General features: G+C 42.4%; 1 protein-coding gene across 1 annotated transcript in view; it reads right to left on the reverse strand.

Annotated features, from left to right (window-relative positions):
- Positions 1 to 16,469, reverse strand: part of SLC38A12 (solute carrier family 38 member 12) — a 610,496-nt gene that overhangs the window by 427,381 nt on the left and 166,646 nt on the right. Inside the window, exons 5-6 of the mRNA XM_086930806.1 lie at positions 9,192 to 9,282; positions 2,919 to 2,999 (exon numbers count right to left, since the gene is read on the reverse strand). Of these exons, the coding sequence (XP_086786932.1) occupies positions 2,919 to 2,999; positions 9,192 to 9,282 (172 nt within the window). The remainder of the gene's footprint in view (positions 1 to 2,918; positions 3,000 to 9,191; positions 9,283 to 16,469) is intronic.

Genomic DNA, 16,469 nt, shown 5'->3' on the forward strand with positions numbered 1-16,469 from the left:
GTCCTAAACAGTGGACAGAAAGGTGAGGGCATATCCCTTGCTGAATAGTTGGAGTATCCAGAGATCCATCATTATTGTGCCCCAGTGATGAATGTCTAAAGTAGATTGGTAAGGATCTAAAGAGATTTTGAGGCGGAAGACTGCAGGTGCTTCTGCTGGTGATTTTGGAGTTCCTTAGGTGAACTGATGCGCCAAAAGGAGTGACAGAGCTGCGGGTTTGGGGTCTGGTCCTGCTGGAGAAGTTCCCATTGGGGTTTTCCTTGGAGAAGCCCCAAAACAATGACATTTCTGGTGGAGCTGTTTCACTGGGAAGGCCAGGCCCAGGAAGTGCACTGCGGTGTAACGTTTCTAGAAAGGTTCCAAGGAGAAGTCTGCCTTCTCCCAAAAGATCAGCTCGCAATTGAAGCACTACTTGGACAACTCAAAAGCACATGTGGAGAGCATCCAGAAACACCAGGTAAGGTAACTTCTGCTGCCATGGATCAAGCCACTGTGTTGCCAGAATCCAGGCAACACTTCAAGATTTGTTTGAAGGTGATCATACCACTGTCTGACCAAGAAGGGCTATATTATGGTGTTAGGAAGCTTAATCAAGGCATTTCCGCAAATTTCCACATGGTGTTAATAGTGCATATAGCAATCGGCCTAGGGTAAAGACTGTTTAGCTCATACAGTTATGCCTTTTAGAATCATGCTCCGGTGGAGCATTGGGGAAAGAGTTAGGGTTCAATTTCACACATGAGGCTTGTGCTTCTAAACTCTCAGTTGCAGTGTAGATGCCTATGGCTACCAAATAAAGCTTCTATCAGGCAGCCAGAATTGGTCCCATAAGCTTTTCAATTAATGGCAGCAGTGATTCCATAACTACTGATATTAACTACAGGACTTCAGTCAATAAGTTGGGCATTGTCTCAGTGGTGGGTAAAGAAAATTCCAGTACTGATGCTGCTTTTCATACAATGGAGGTTATGAACAGATGGCTTCTGATAGAGACCACATGTAAAATTAATATTACCTTCTGGAGCTGCATGTCTAAGTAAAGGCCTGCATCATGTTTGCAACGAGGAAGGAGATTGTTAGTTGCCAGCTTGTCCTCCCCCATGCACCCACAATCTCTATTAGCCATATCAAGGGCACTGGAATCTGATCGATCAAGCTCCTCCATCAGGGCAAATCTCTGGGCCCTAGGGAGGCGCTATTGCCGGGGGATGCCATGCAAATAGGCACAATTATTTTCCCTCACAACTCAAATGTCTGCCAGTTTCCAAGGTTGAAGTGCTTAGGGCAGTGATGCAACATAGACATAGGACCGGAGATTGGTATAATTGGAGACAGAGGTGCTGGATTCATGGAAAATAAAGGATCAGGAACACCCTTGGATTGTGGCTCAGGGGTCCTGAGCCTTCTTGAAAATATCAAAATGGCTTGTCGAAAGGCCTCAAACTGAGAAGGGTCTGTTGATGAATTTGGAACTCCATCTTAAATTTCCTGAGATTCAGATTAAGCTCTATTGACGAGGAAGATACCGGTGTTGTGTCTTGAAACATTGAAGGAGCGAGACATTACCTTGAGGAAGAAGAGGACGCCTTCTGATCATGATTTTTTGTGTGTTTCTTGCACGATATTCCCTTGGGGCATCATTCCCTGTCTGGTGACGTACCTGAAGGAGGGGACAGGAAAATCACTGTAGTGTCACTGAAGTGATTAGCAAAATCATCTCTCATCTTGATGATGTGACTGTACTCAAGACCAAGAGTTTCAAGGAGATGTATCTTAGTTGGATCCTAGAATGATGATGAAAATCATCTCCTTGTGCCCAGAAGAGGGTCACTTGCTCACTTAGCCACTGGATTCAAGCTAGCCTGGCTGAAGAGGGCTGTTATCCCGGAACCGGTCCCAGGATGTTTGTTTCCGGTCCAGAGAAGACATGGTTTGGCAGTTCGGGCGGGACTGTTCCCATGAGGCACAGGGTCAAGACTGATTTGCATATAGCTGTGTCTGAACTGGGGTGGCAAAGTGAGCTAAAGAATGATGATGGATTCAACCCAGATCTGTGACTGGGGGTGAGTATATGGAAAGTTTCAGCACTCTGTCCATCATCTCCTTGTGTTTGCTTTGGATTCTAGAAACCACATACATATTTTGTGTGGAAGTACAATAAAAAGTCTTCTTACAACAGCATCAAAAAAGGACTAAATCCAAGACCTTCGTAGGTGACCTCTAACCTAGTCACCGATGGAGCTACCATGCCTAATGAAAAGATGTTGAAGAGACATGGGAAGAAAAAGCCAGCACACCAGACAGAGGCATCTATAACCTCATTTCATCTCATCCAAGATGGTTGATGGTAGTTGAGTGGTGCCATGGGGAAAACTTTTCCTGAATCAAGTCTGGTGCCTACAGGAAATTCTTTTGGTGAGGAATCTGTGGGAAGAAGTATCCAACAGAAAACACTCTTATTTTTCAAACTGATAACATAGCGAACGCAGAAAATTGAACCTCAATATTCTTCTGATGCAGAGAGATCAAAATATTAGGGGACCTAATGTTAAAAAACCAAATGTTGGGCATAGCGTAAATGACGCATAGAAATGTTTTTTATTTAAGTGCCCCTTACAATGAACATCTGTTTGAGCTTCCAGCACCCAATGTTCCATTTGCACTGGTGTTAACTACCAGTGCCCCCTTTACATTTAAGAATAGAGTTAATCCAGGCACTTTTAGCAACATCCGGAAACTTGTTACCTAGCTGCAGACAGCTATAATGGGTATCTTTGTGCCATTTTAAGAAATATGCTCTGATAAAACAAGACACAGGACAGTGTGAATTTGCCCCCTTGGTACAGTGGGGAGGTTGCATGCTTGAGGCTTCTAATCTGAAGACACTGTGGTGGTGATGTGTCAGAACATATCCATACCTTTGTTAAAGAACAACGAGGCCATCTGACCCATCTCCACACGCTCCACAATCGCAAAGGAATCCACCGATCCACGTTGTTCTGTGTATTACAAAACAAAAACAGAATTAAAATTCCTATCACAATAATATTCATTATATGACCGCTTCCTATTATCCAAGCACCTTAGAACTAGCCAAATATCTGGTGCACAAAATGCAATTAGTATGAACTAATGGAAAGTGCTGCATGACAAACATCTTGCAAATACTCGAGCAGGGGAGGGGTAAACCTGCTTAGACTGCCATGGAAGTATGGAACCACAGAGATACCTGGAACTGACTGGTGTGCCGTCGCGTACCACCCAAGATGCACAGCCACACAAAACAAGAGTAATTTAGTCCAAGTAATTCATAGTGATCAAAATTGTATCCATATTGTTCAATGTTTTCAAAATTCATAAGGAGGCAACATGATTCCAATCTTTAAATGCAAAAGAAATGCCCATCCAGGCTTCTTTCCACAGCATGTTGTAATTAATTTTTCATCCTGAGGAACCAAACTGATGTACCCGATACGTTTCGGGCTGGAAGGCCCCTCCTCAGGGGTAACTACAACGTACAAAGAAATACATGAGTAACTAGCAATAATCTTGTGATCATAACTATACTAAATATTTATGCTGCATTTCAAAAAAGTGTGCAACACCACTACTAACGCATACAAAAAAAAAAGTTTCTTTTTTCAATCACAAAAGCAATTATCTTTCGTATGGGTTAGTGGTGGTTTTGCACACTTTTTTGATATACAGCACAAATATTTAGTTTTGAACTCTGCATGTATCGGTATGGTCAGAAGATTATTGCTGGTTGCTCACAGGTCTCTTTGTACATTGTAGTTACCCCCGAGGAACGGCATTACAGCCTGAAATGCATTGGGTACGTCAGTTTAGTTATTCAGGATGAAAAATGAATTCCGACGTGCTGTGGGCATTTAATTCAGAAGACTGGAATCATGTTACCTCAGTATGAATTTTGAAAACATTGAAGAATGTGGATTAGATTTTGATCACTATGGATTACTTGGACTAAATTAGACTCTTGTTTGTGTGGCTGTGCAACTTGGGTGGTGTGCGGCGGCGCACCAGTCAGTTTTGTAAAATTTTGATGTACTTTGGGGCAGAGCATAAGCCGAGATTGCATGCAAAAAGTTGCCATGGACCATTTTGCAAACTTTGGTTTAAACATGGTGTGCATTCTACCACTTATTCTGATATACCTTAGAGATACTCACACCAAGGAAAAAAGAGAAAACTTTTAAGGTAAGTGTTCCTTTTTTTCCCTTGACAGGTGAGGTCTGTCAAGCTTCAAATTAAAGTTATCCCCAGACTCCCTAGGAGATTTCCTGGCACATTAAGGCTGCACTTAAAGCAACTATGTTACAATATGTTTAATCTTTCATTTTTCTACTGCTTTGAATAACTCAACAACATACTTTTCTCAAATAGAAATACATTCAATCTTAAAATGGAACAAAAACTGGACTGAAATCAGTTAGGTTCTTTGGATTTTACGGGGTACCCGACCTTTGAGTTCTAGGCAGTACTGATCGGGAGCCCCAGAGGTTTGATGATTACCAGAATAGAACATAGTGAACTAAATTAAATTATTTCTATCTGAGCTCAGATTTTTCAAGCGACAGTATTTTGGAGCATTTCACTCACTATTGTGGATGAGGTTTAAGCAGAGTGTAAATAGAACATCTTGCTCATTTAGATTAATTAAACCCGACAGTGATCCAACCTCCATCTATTGCAGCGTCATCCTTCACCAACAGAAAGTGCATACCCCATGGTATCATCCCATCCTCAGGTGATCCATCACCATTGCATTCCAGAATCAACTGGACTGGAAGACCTAAGGATATATGACCTCTTATTTACAAGGTCTGTGGCTGCTGCCAACCAGCCAGAACTGCTTTCCAAAAGGTTAGTCAGGCAGCTCACTTACATAGAATGCCCCTTGGCATAAAATCATGCAGATTGTCCTGCCCTTTGACAAACTCATAATGCTCTCGGTCTACTCACAAGGCACTCTCACTTCCTATCATGTGCCTGACCCTAATCCCATGCGTATGAAGTCTGCGTTGTTGTGAGAACAGATCCACTCAGATACTCCTGCTCACAGCCACATAGTACTCATCAGCGAAAGCAAACCAGTATGCTCACTACACATTATATACCACCCACCTGGGGACAAGATCTCCTTCTCCCAACAACTCATGGATACAATATCAGCCAACTCGGGACGGCTGAACACCCAAATTTTCCTTGGCGACTACAATCTCCACTGGAATGACAGCAGTGACACAGTGGTAAACAGCCTCAAAAGCTTCCTCAACGCACTTGATCTCACCCAAATATGCAATAGCCCGACCCATGAGAGAGGTTCTATCCTCGACCTTATCATCTCCAAAGAGGACGCTATTCAACTTGAGTCAATCCAACCTTGTGACTGGTCAGATCATCATATTGTCTCCTTCCTCATCAATGAAAAACTTAAATTTAACCCTGTTCAACCCTCTAAACACAAAGTTTGGAAAAGAGACTTGAAGAAACTCAACCCAAACTCCTTACCGCCTAACAGCCGCAATCGACTACTCCCTCCTCCCGGCGCTACGGACGTTCAACTACTGACTGACCACTATCTCAATGCTATGTCCACAATAATCAATGAGGCTGCACCCATGCAACTGAAAAGAGTTTCGTCCAAGATTTCCAACCCATGGTATGACGGGAGCCTCAATGAGGATAGACGGGCCATGCGACTGGCTGAGCGCACATGGAGGTCAGCCCCTTCTGCAGTGCACCTAAAAAGATTGAAGAAACAGAGAAACGCCTACTTCAGGAAAATAAAACGCTCAGAAAGAGATTTCTTCAGCCTCCAGCTCGCCCAAGCAAAAAAACGCCGAAGAAAATTATTTAACTTAATCAGAACACAATCCAAAGAACAACCCCAGACACTCAGCACCATGGGCGTTACACCTTCCTGTGAAGACTTCTCGGCTTTCTTTATCCAAAAAACTGACAACATAAGAAGCGATCTCCTCAATGACGCAATCCTTTACTCCAACCCCCAACACACAGCTATGCCTGAACCAAAGAACAATGCTACATGGTCATACTGAGCACAACGTTTGTGTCTCATAGGTACCATCGTAATTGCTTTGACCATTGAAAGGATCTAGACAGAGTCTTTCCGTCATACCTGAACAAGGTAAGAAACCTTGTGCCTCTCCAGTCTGGAGTCAGTCACAATGTGCTGTCCCGGGTGGTTTAGTAAGCATATGAATTAATCTCTTGCAGAACTCATCTTCTGCCACACTGAATTGGACCATCGAGACCACACCGCCTTTTTGCAAAGGTAATGAGTCTAGTAGCCTTTAGCGACCGTAGGGGGTCGACAAGTGTCCAAATTTTATTTTTTCTAAAACAAACTTCCTTTATTCACATAGATCAACCACATTAACAGAGCCCTGAGGAGAATCTGCGATTCATTACAGATTCGAAACGCGTCGGCAAGCGGCAACTATAAGAGACTATTCAGTATCTCTGAATTAATTGCTAAATATAAATTCAATTCTTGTTGCCATTTTTTCATTCAGTGGTTTTTGTAGTGGTTTATACTCTTGTAAAGAATAATCATTATTGTGAATTAACTGCCAATTTTTGCTTTATGATAAAGAAGTTTGTGCATAATTGTGTGTTTAACTGTATAGATGTTATTTGTATAGTAAGACGTTATTTGTATAGTAGTTGTGAATAGGTATCATTGTGTCTTGTACATTGTTGTAAAGTGTTCTTCTCGCCTTTAAAATAGTTTAATTTTGAAAACAAGTTCAAAAAGGGCTAAATAAATTTACCCTTACAAACAAATGATTCATTTTTTGTTTGTGGTCTCAAAATGTTTAGAGACTAAAATTCTGAGAGGGCCAGCAACTTCTTTTTCCTTGTGATATAATCGGTCCAGCTGCCCCCTCGTCCCAGGACCAGACTCCGTTGTTTTGCAAACATGGTCATCCTTTGGCACCTACTCCGGAAAGAAGAAATTGGCAGATTGCTCAGCACCCTGAAACCATCCAATCACCTCACTGACCCCCTTCCTGCTAACGCTGTAAAAGACTTTACCCCTTTGCTCCTCCCACTCTGGACTAAGATTATCAATAGCTCTCTTCAACAAGGATCCATCCCTAACGCCCTCAAAGTCGGGCAAGTCACACCGCTACTAAAAAAACCAACAGCAGACCCCACTGATCTAAACAATTACCGCCCTATTACAAATATTCCCACCCTCGCTAAACTGTTGGAGAAATGCGTACAGCTACAACTGACTAAACACATAGACAAGTTTGATCTCTTCAAAGCCCATCAGTCAGGCTTCCGAGCAGGGCACAGTACTGAAACTGCCATGACTCACATAGTGGACGACACCCTCCAAATCCTAGACCAAAACGATACCTGCCTCCTCATCCTTCTGGATCTCTCCTCAGCATTCGATACAGTTAAACATAAGAACTTACTCGAACTGTTAAACACAAGAATGGGCATTTCTGGGACTGTTCTCAAGTGGTTCACCTCCTTTCTACACAACCGGTCACAAAGATTCAAAAGTAACAACCTGTTGTCCCCTCCGGTACCTGTATCGCTAGGCGTCCCTCAAGGATCCTCCCTCTCCCCAACACTGTTCAACCTAGTTATGGAACCTCTCACTACTTTGCTACAGACATCCAATGTTCACTTTCACATGTATGCCGACGACACCCAACTTTATCTCAAAATACAATCTCCCAAGGACATCATGCTTCTGAACACCACGATCAGAAACACCCAATCCTGGCTTGCCGAGAATCACCTCAAACTCAATGCGCTGAAGACTGAGTTCCTCCTGATCTCACCTCCTGCAAAAATCTCTACGGCCCAAACATGGCTTCAACACTTAACGGCTCTAAATGTACAACCTACCGTCGTAGACTCAGCAAAATCTCTAGGCATAACACTCGACGCCAATCTCGACATGCAGCAGCACATCAGCAAGGCAACCAAAGGAGCGAACTTCCAAATCAATTCCTTGAGAAAACTTAAACCCTTCCTTCCAGCCAAAGACTTCCAAACTGCAGTACAATCTATAGTCATCCCGCACATAGAATATGGTAGCACCGCCCTCTGCGGGCTCCCCCTAACTACAACGGCACCCCTAAGAGCGTCCCTTAACGCTGCAGCGAGACTCATCACTGGTTCAAAAAAATACTCGCATATTTCCCCTGACTTTAAATCCCTGAACTGGCTACCTTTTGAAGCCAGAATTCATCTGAAAATCGCCTGCATGACACACAAGGCTGTACACATGAACTCACCCGCCTACCTCACTCAAAAGCTGACAATTTAGAGTGGCTCTAGAACTACTAGAAGCACAAACAATCTTCTCCTGAAGCCTCGAAGATTTCGGAAGGAAAAAACCTATAAACGCTCCTTTTCAGGAATGGCACCCAGGATCTGGAACTCACTCCCCCCTGAAACCAGGCTCATCTCCTCCAACAAACTTTTTAAGAAAGAAGTAAAAGCTTTCCTCATGGCTAAACACACATGATCTATTATTCTGTATCTCTCATGAATCTGCTCTGTAAGACCTGCCTGACCACCTTGGTCTTTATGTATTACTTGTATTATCGACTCACTTGATTGTTTACGTTCCCTCTTTGTATATTGTTATATTGTTGACGCACCTGCCTGACTTTGCACACTGTACCTACACCACCTCAACGATCCCTACTCTTGTACTACTGATGCACCTATGTGACTACACATCCTGCACTCACCCACCTCAACTATGCCCTCCTTTATGCTAGCTCCAAAAATTTTTAAACACGCTTAAGCAAGTATATGCTCCTTATTTTTGTACTTTATATTATTGGCACAACTGTTTGACTATGCACCTTGTACCGACACTACCTCACCTGTGACCTACCTCATGTTCTTTTGACCTACCTATGTAACTACTATGTAACTACCCAACTACCTCAACTATTACATTGTATTACTCTATCACCCCCGTGTCTTGTAAAGCGCTCTGATATCTGCAAAGATCTTGTTTGCGCTATATAAAACTTTCAAAATAAATAAATAAAATAAATGCAATTTTAGTCTCACACTTAAAGGCTTGCACAGTTTGTCCTGCACCTCAACAGAGACATACACTGTCCCACAGGCTGACACGGTCTTGTGTGCTGAATACTCACGCACAGAAAGGATGGGTCTCGACTCTGATCGCTCAGGCCCAGCCTGGACCTCATCCTCATTGTCAGAGTAGTCCGAAGAGGAGCCATCATTCTAAAGAGGTAAATAAAAAGTGCTGTGTTATCAGACCTACAGCTTGACATGTTCCTTCTTTTATTAATGGTAAGTGGGCTACAAGGCAATTCAATTTGATCATAGTTTATAAGGTATTTTCCCTGTAGACACACCCAAGCATGGCTAACAATTATATACACATCACTAAACAATAAAGTATTCTATGAGAAAAAAAAACAAAATCAACCTACAACAATTTTGCCACTTGTTATCATATGTCCACATACGTTATATACTTTAACATCTAATGGATCTAAATTAAATAGCTTTATCTTCTGAAAAGACCAGGTCGCCTTTAAGAGACTTCGGTGGGACCAAACACTCTTGGATTTCACCCAATGTCCAGGTTGTTTGTTTAGTTGTTGCATTAAGATTAGATCCTTCATTTACAGCTACACCTATGCCTCGGTGGGAAGTTGAGTGCGACAAGGTGTATCTAAATAAGTTCTAAGAACAGCGCTACAGCGAAGTTACTTATGTTTTAGCATACACTGCTTAAAGATCCACATGCTTTGAACTCTTTAGCAAGTCTAGTCACACAGAAGAAGGGCTTGATTTGAAAATATTCTATTTCCAAAGACTCTGTGAATTTACTTGCGATATATAGGCACTGTCAACATCTACAACAATAGTTATATGAAAAAGTATACACAGAGGTGCACTTTGCTATTTTGAATACTTCAGCCAATTGCATGTTTGCTTGTATTTTGTAGAATTCACAGACAATTGGTTGTTGACCTAGTAATAGCAACAAATAAAGCGATGGAAGCAATGCATTAAATAATTTCATCCATAGGAGATAAAAACCCATTTTGTGTCATGCATCCCATGATGGTACAACATTGTTTGAGGAAAACAAAAATGGCCCAGTGTGGAATGCTTGAATTTATCTCACCGACTGGTCATTTCTAGGGCCAAATTCAGTAAATTTTTTATGCCTCACAAGACCGAGACCGACTGACCTCGACAACATGCTTTTGTCAAGAGGTTTACTCATCAAGATGGGATTTTCAAGTTTGGTCACTATTCATTGAAACAAGTGTGAAGAAAACAGTTTATAAGAACAGGTTTCGTTAAGTAAGGTGTTGCCACATTCACATACCACAGGATTTTCAGCTGCTATGAGCTATTTAGCCACTGGAAAGTGTCACGCAAGCAGAGTTATCGTCTAGGTTTCCGTTTTAGCTTCCATCTGTATATTGACTGCACCATAATTCTGAAAGTCTGGGTTCCTCAAGAGTCATCTAATTTGCCCAAATCTCCTGGGAGCCCACCTTTGACAGTGATTAATAAGCACCCACCTGGGTATATACAGGGCCTCCAGTTTATTCTACTTTGCTGTGTTTGCAGCCATAATGCTGTGTGCCCTTTTTTGTAGTTTCTCCAGGTAAAATATAAAGCCCTCGTCCCTTAAGGAAGTTGTAATTTCTGGGAGTGTCACTCGACTGCTTTACGTTTGTTACACTTCAGGCAGCCAGGCAATATTTAAAAAAAAAATCAGCATACACAGGCCTTGCCTTCCTGCGAGTCCTGACATGCTGTAGCTTAAACAGCAATAAGCATGAATGGTGCTTATTGATATTTGGTTCGTAAGTAGAAGATTACCCTTATAAGGAAGTTCATCTCACATGGGACATCCACTTTGGTGGCTATCTACCTGCTTGATTACGATACAAAGCAGGAGCTAAGGCCAGAGCCCACTCCGAAGCATAAGCTTGTTTAGTCTCCTCAGGGAAATACTGAGAGCAAGATGGTACAATCACCTCCTCGCCCTTAGAGGAAGTTAGGACAAACAGGGGAGGCCAATCAACCTCCGCAGCAAAATGTAAGAAGAAGTCAAATTGTCCCAAAAGACTGCATTTATTGAACGTGCAATATCACCTTCAATCCGAAATTCCATCAGGGGGAGCCACGCAGGTGTCCGTGGTTTCAACAGCTATAAAAGTGTCAGTTGCTTTCGCCTCCAGATGCTGGTGGAGTGTCTGCCAAACTATGTTAACTTCCATTGCGCTGCCAAGGAGAGTTGCCGCCCAAGTCCTGTCCAGGAGGAGGGTTCTCACCGTCTGGGGCATACTTTGCAGTCAAAGCAGCAACTTTCTTCTTCTGAAATGGGGCACAATACTGAGGTGGTTCCTCCTGTTTGACTTTTACATCAAACTGGTTTTGCGGGTCTCACCTTTGTTGCCTGGACTCACCCTGTCTGCGATCCGATCGTCCCCATAAGCCAAATTGTTGATCTGTCGATTCCTTAAAGAAACGAGGAGAACGGGGAACAAGAACCTGGAACTTCACAGCTGTCTTAATTTTATAGCGGTCATGTAAATCATATCTATGCATGGGACCTAGGTTCGGCTGCTGCCAAATTTTTGCTCCAACCTTTCTTGGGAAAGACTGGACGACCCTTCCGGTCTAGAGGAGGTTTACCTTGTGTCTGCATAAATGGTCTGACTCTCAAATTATTGCAACCTAGGGATGTATAAACATCCGCGATAATGAGAGGCAACTGTCGCTCCTGAGCAGCATGCGCTACCACCGCAAGGCATTGGCACACCTGAAAGCAAACAGCTTCACCTTTAATGTGAACGATCATATAGGAGACAAAAGGGAACATTCCCACCAATGTCATCCTTAGATCCAGGGCTGGACCAGACCATTGTTCATCCTGAACCCATTTTAGAACGCTCAGGAGAATGCTCATGGAGGGGGTGCCAAAGCACTGTGTATACACTGATGCAAACACTGTCCCCAGATGTTGCAATCCACTAGAGGGGGACTCAGACCACTCAGCAGACACATAGTAGGGATTCTGCGTTTCTCCACAGGACTAGTGTGCAGGAAAACAGCTTCAATCTGTTACATTTTTTATGCTATCCAAAAGGGAAGATCCTCACGATTCTGAAGACATTTGCCCATCACCGAGTTTATCATGACGGGACTAATCACTAGACCCTGCCCTGCACTGGTGAGTAAGGCACAGCTCCACGCAGAGTCACTAGAATAGTACCAGACATGTATTGAATGACTCATCTATAAAGTTGAGTCACTTGTACATAGAGCTGCCGAAGCTCCACAATAGTAACATTCAAAAAGTTTGGCTGCAGTGTAAAAACCGGCCAAGCAGCCCCATCTACATTTAAGTAGCCCATACGAACAAAAGAGATAGGGTGAGGAAAGGTGCCATTAAACTAAATCGTATGCCCCCCAGGAAGTCAACGGAACTTCAATCATCATAGAAGGATGATATGCTGCTTGAGGAGCAGAAGCCGTATAAGCATGAAAAAATTCATAATTCGCATCAACTGCAGGATACGTAACCCAGGAATAAAAAAAACCAAAGCAATATGCAGGATCTGCCTCAACCACCAAGAAGACGGTAGCCCCCGTATCGGGGACTACATGCAATGTCGAATGTTGGGTAACCGCTGCCCGCCTATGCGCCAGAATCATGAACGGTTGTGCCATATTTGATGGAAAGTCAAAGAAAATGATAGCGCAAAATTGGTCAAAGAAACCTTTTAGAATTCAAGCTTGAAAAACCTACAGAAACATGTGTGCCTTACAACTGTAGGAGGCAAAGTCCTTTTGCGTCCCGGAATGCGGCAATAGGGTATTGTAGACAAGCACAAACGAGACTCAGGGGTCTCGTGAATAAGAACCAGACCAAACGTTGGCAGGGTCACGTTGCAAGGATTCTACACACACACAGAACCAGGCGTCGGATAATGGGACCTTAGTACATAGGGACTGAGTCATCCTACCAACCTTAGTACCTAATGAGCCCAGGACTGACTAGCTATAGTGTCTCACTTGCTCTCTTACTCATTCACAGAGAAAAAAGGGGTTAGACACCACAGACCACAACACCCTCTCAGGAATCGTGGTTGCAAGACACACCCTTTCGCTCAAACGTTTGTACTTGTCCACAATAAGATCTGACAGACACAAGCAAGTTTAAAATATTTATTTTAACTAACGGGCTCTGATCTGCATTATACATGCCACAATAAGTAGAACTATGCATAACACAAATACGGTCAGCATAGCAAGTATTCCGAAGATCATAACAGGAGCGGTCATAGTGAGAGACAGAGTAACCTAACCTCCTTTCCCTTGCACAGACGCAGGATGATAATATAGTAGAAGATCTCTGGGCGATATTTGCAGGCCCCATACCTCAGTCTATAGATGGGGAGATCTACATCATAGGTGGGATCTTGCTCTTCTCTCTAGAAAGGTCCCTTTCCAAGTTTGTGCTACCTATTCATGTATTCTAATAAGAGCAAAGTACGTATTCCTAAACAACAGCTGCATCGTTAGGTTTTGTCTAAGTGCTAGGGCCTGACCAGAACAGAATAACAATGTTGATAGACCTTGCTCACAATGTACAGACTATATCCCAGGAACTTGCAGAGTGTGAACACAGCAGTAGGTTCTCATGTGAAATGGCAAAAGAGACCATTGCAAAATAAACTCATGTAGTAACGTGCAAAGCAGCTGACAGTCTGCAGCGTGCTCATACAAACTTTGAGAAGACGACACTGTCCCCATGGGCCATGTGACAGGACAAATACAAACGATGCACTGCTGAAAAGCCAGCGTTTTGGAACAGCACACAAAAGAATGAATGAAAATCGTTGGACATACTCAAGTCCACATAGCAGATACAGCATGTCTCGAAGAGAGAGTGCATGTGCTGCCTTGGTAAACCAAAAGGGAAATATTTACAGGGTATTTTTGAAGACCCCTTTTGCCTGACAAATGTATTCCCATTTTGCAATTTATTTTCAGAAAGGTTCTGGTGGAAAAACAATTACAATAATGCATAATTTTTCATTAAAGTTTCTATCACTCCTAGGTGGAGAAGCCCAAGCAAAGACCCTGCATAGTGACCTATAAAATTTACCAACTTAATCAGCCAAATGTGCTTAAAATGCACAATTTGGCACAGAATTTCCTATTAATTTTTAGGAGGGGCGCCCACAAACACACTGTTAAATGGCATTTAATTCCCATCAAGTTTTGGTCATTGCTTTGGTTATAATGTGCTGCTACATATTTCCCCCCAATGCTCAAGATGCACAATTTGTCATTAACCGCTTCGCCGCGGCGGCTTTTCCCGCTGTGCGCGGCATTTTTAAAAATCGCGCGTTACGTGACAAAGCCAGCTCGTCATCCGCACAGCGCAGGTAACGCCCATGACGAGCTGGCTTTGTCATCCGCGTCGAAGGGGTTAAGTTTCCCAAATATCTTTCGAAAAGAATCCACGGACTCCGCAATAAGGAGTGGAAATTTGAATATTACTACTAGCCGAATGTTAAACCTCTTATATAGTTCTTAGAAAGAACCTTGCACTCGGTAAACAAGAGGGGGGCGGGGGGGGGGGGGGGGTGCGTGTGTGTGTGTGGGGGGGTGAGATATACAGCGGGAAAGAAATGAATCTCTGTTTCAGTAGAGCAGTGTGATTTGACACAAATAGTTTACATACATCAAGTTTTATGTATGCTTCTATACCAATAACACATCTGCAGAGAGCATGCTGTGGCTGATCCTGGAAAACTTGAGAAGCGTTCTCTGTTAACTGAGTGAAATATTATTCACAACAGGGACTCTGGTAGGGCACCCCAGTCCCAATAAGACTTGCCTCCCAGTTGGATCAAATCTGTTCCACATGGAATGATTCACTGAACCAATGTAACACTTTACACTGAATTACTCTAAAAGAATGGAGAATAGCTACAGTAGAAACTGAATCCAGTTAAATGCCTATCATACAGAGTAGAATCGGTGTAGGCTGCAAGCATGCTACAGTTTCCTCTTTTATATAAGCATCTAGCTGAAACAATTAACTAAACGTAAATTTTGACATTGATTGAAATGTATGCCTCGGTCTTTCTTTTTTATATTGCATTCCTTTCAATTTAATCATCTAACGTTCGATTCATTTTTTCCAATTAAAAAAGAGAGAAACAGAAGGTCTGATGATCAAGACCCACTAGCTCTCATGTTCCCTACATTGCTAAATTTGATATTCAGGGAGAGAAACGCATCTTATCATGCGATAACGGTCACCTATAAAATACCAGAAAAATAAAATTTCTCACTACATATTTATGGGCTTCTTTGCTTAAGTTCCCCACCACATTTTTAGATTTACATTTTCTACTTACTCTGTGACATGGAAGATAGCTTTTCCTACTGCCATTACATCCGTTAGTAAGGTGAATTTACAGCCGCCTATTCTGATGAACACCTTTCGGTGCTCTACAGTGATTCCATTGTTCCCTAGACCAATACTTGAATTAAACCAAACGTCACCTCAGATTTCCCTTGTGAACCTGGAAGACAGCACACCAAACGTTTTCCCTGCCATCCCAACCCTTCTTTGGATGAATCAATAACTTTGATTCTAGTTAGAATTAAATCTTTTTGATTGATCAACAGAATGTAACTACCCATAATGAGCAGGAGAAGAGGCTTCCAAGAACCTGCGCATCATTTGGCTTTTCAGTGTTATTTTGGAATGCTATTCTCCTTACGGTAATTTTTACCTTCAGAAATCAGGGTATCTCAAAGCCTGGTTCCTCTGGATTTTATATGATGAGTATACATCAGATAAACTGCTGAACACTATTCCCAATCTGGACATTAGTTCAAGTACCAGTCTAGTCCTTCCCACTGTATGGAAGGAATCCCTGTAAGATTGGTGGAGTGTTTGCATGACTTTAGTTCAAGAGTCTCTTCAGTGCTGTATTTTGTATTTACACTATTGTTATTCACTACCTTGAACTACTTTTCTGTGCTTCCAGTATTAACAGCGCCCTATAATTTTATAACAATTTATTTTCTGGCCTCCCTGATCTCATCACGAGGTCTATGCCTTTTTAGGAATAATTTATTACATTAAATAGGCTGCATTGTAATATCTACTTGCAGCTCTGTCATCATATTTGTAATATCTAGGTATGGTACATGCATTCTAACTGAAAGCAATGCTGATCCTCATTCTTGCCAGGATCCCATTTTATTATTAATTAAATACAAATAAGACTCAGGATTGCAGCCTTATGACACAGGCCATCATCTGTAATAGGTGAGAAAAGGTCCGAGAAATACCTGGCACCAATCTAATAAATGGATGCCACTTCTTGTTTCAAGATATTTGAAGT

The sequence above is a fragment of the Lissotriton vulgaris genome, chromosome 7 (genome assembly GCF_964263255.1).
Source record: "Lissotriton vulgaris chromosome 7, aLisVul1.2, whole genome shotgun sequence".
Taxonomy (NCBI): domain Eukaryota; kingdom Metazoa; phylum Chordata; class Amphibia; order Caudata; family Salamandridae; genus Lissotriton; species Lissotriton vulgaris.